At 59.7% G+C, this 1507-nt stretch overlaps 1 protein-coding gene across 1 annotated transcript; it reads left to right on the forward strand.

Annotated features, from left to right (window-relative positions):
* Window positions 1–4: 4 nt before the first annotated feature.
* LOC104078312 (opsin-5-like) lies at window positions 5–1505 on the forward strand (the record flags this gene model as incomplete). The annotated part of the gene is made up of 2 exons (XM_009579899.1): window positions 5–220; window positions 1053–1505. Coding segments are annotated over 2 exons (669 nt in total), but the record flags the coding sequence as incomplete, so codon positions are not given.
* Between the last annotated feature and the right edge of the window lie 2 nt (window positions 1506–1507).

Below are 1507 nucleotides of genomic sequence, written 5' to 3' on the forward strand. Positions count from 1 at the left end.
GCCCTATGGGACAGCCTGCTGCATCACGTGGAAAGCCTCGAGCAGGGAGGCCACGCTCTACATCCTCGCCCTCTTCATCTTCTGCTACCTTCTCCCCTGCCTCCTCATCCTCGTCTCCTACTCGCTGATCCTCTGGACGGTGCGGGTGTCCCGGAGAGCCGTCAGGCAGCACACGTCCCCCCAGCGCAGAGCCCGCAGCGTGCACAGCCTGGTTGTGAAGGTAGGGGAGGGCTCGGGGTGATGCGGGGTCTCGGGGTGCCCCCTGCCCGAGCCCACCGCCCCTAGGCAGGCGAACACGGCAGGACCCCTTCTGCCAGGGTGTCTGCCGCTCCCGATGAATTCTGCAGGTGTTTGTATCAGTGTGGGTAATAACACATTTCTCCTCATTTAAAGCCATCAGGTGGAGGAGTTTTCATTTTAAATTACATTGGAAAAGATCATAAAAGGAGCTTGCATGAGTCATTGTTCCCCAGACTACAAGCTAATACTATAATTTACCAAGGCTATGTCAAAAAAAAAAGCGGATACCCTTTAAAAAAAAAGAAACCCAAAAGAAAACAGCTTGCAAGCCTGGCCTCAAAGGAAACGTTCGTGTCTGCTTAGAGGAGGGGGGTCTGAGCATGGCCTGTTTCCAGAGCCTCTCGGTCGTCTGCAGGCTGGCACACACATTGCTGGAGGGGTTTTGAGTGCTGTGGAAAGGCCGTCGGAGTCCAATGCTGGCCTGGCTCCAGCCGGGTCGCTGGGTGCTTCGTACCCGTCTGCCGCGGCGGGGTGAGGCAAGTCCCGAGTTTCCCAGGTGGGATGGGTGTGAGTCGCCTCAAGCGAGTGCAGGTTTATGCACCCACGCTGGGACGTGCTGAGTTGCTGCCCTGATGTCTGACACCCGATGCTCCAGTGCGATGGGTCCAGAGGGCTGAGCACCTTTCTCTGGGGATGTGACCGACTGCTTGGGGTCCTGTTGCACATGGCTTAGTTTTGGGGGGGGGGTTCAGCATCCCGCGTGTGCCGCAGGAGGTTCACGGCACCATCGTCTCCATCTCCTTCTCTTCCAGCTGAGCATTGCCGTCTGCCTGGGGTTTCTGGCTGCCTGGACCCCTTACGCCATCGTTGCCCTGTGGACAGTCCTCGGCGACGCCAGCCAGGTGCCGGTGCTGGCCTTCGTGCTGTCGGCCGTCTTTGCCAAGTCCTCAACGCTCTACAACCCCCTGGTGTACCTGCTCTTCAAGCCCAACTTCCAGAAGTTCCTCTCCAAGGACATGGTGCTCCTCCAGGCCATTCGCACCCTCCTCTGCTGCGGCTGCCCGAACGCCGCGCTCCAGCCCTTCCCATCCCCGGGCTTCGGTGACCACCCTGGGGCTTGCAGAAACTGCAACGACACTTTTGAGTGTTTCAGTAACTACCCCAAGTGCTACAAACTCCCCCAGGCGCCCGGCAGCTCGCCCCGGCGCGCTCCCCTGGCTATCCTGGCCGACGGGGCTGATAGACAGCCGGGGGCGAAGCGGCAGGT

Source organism: Fulmarus glacialis, unplaced genomic scaffold, assembly GCF_000690835.1.
Source record: "Fulmarus glacialis isolate BGI_N327 unplaced genomic scaffold, ASM69083v1 scaffold32476, whole genome shotgun sequence".
Classification (NCBI taxonomy): domain Eukaryota; kingdom Metazoa; phylum Chordata; class Aves; order Procellariiformes; family Procellariidae; genus Fulmarus; species Fulmarus glacialis.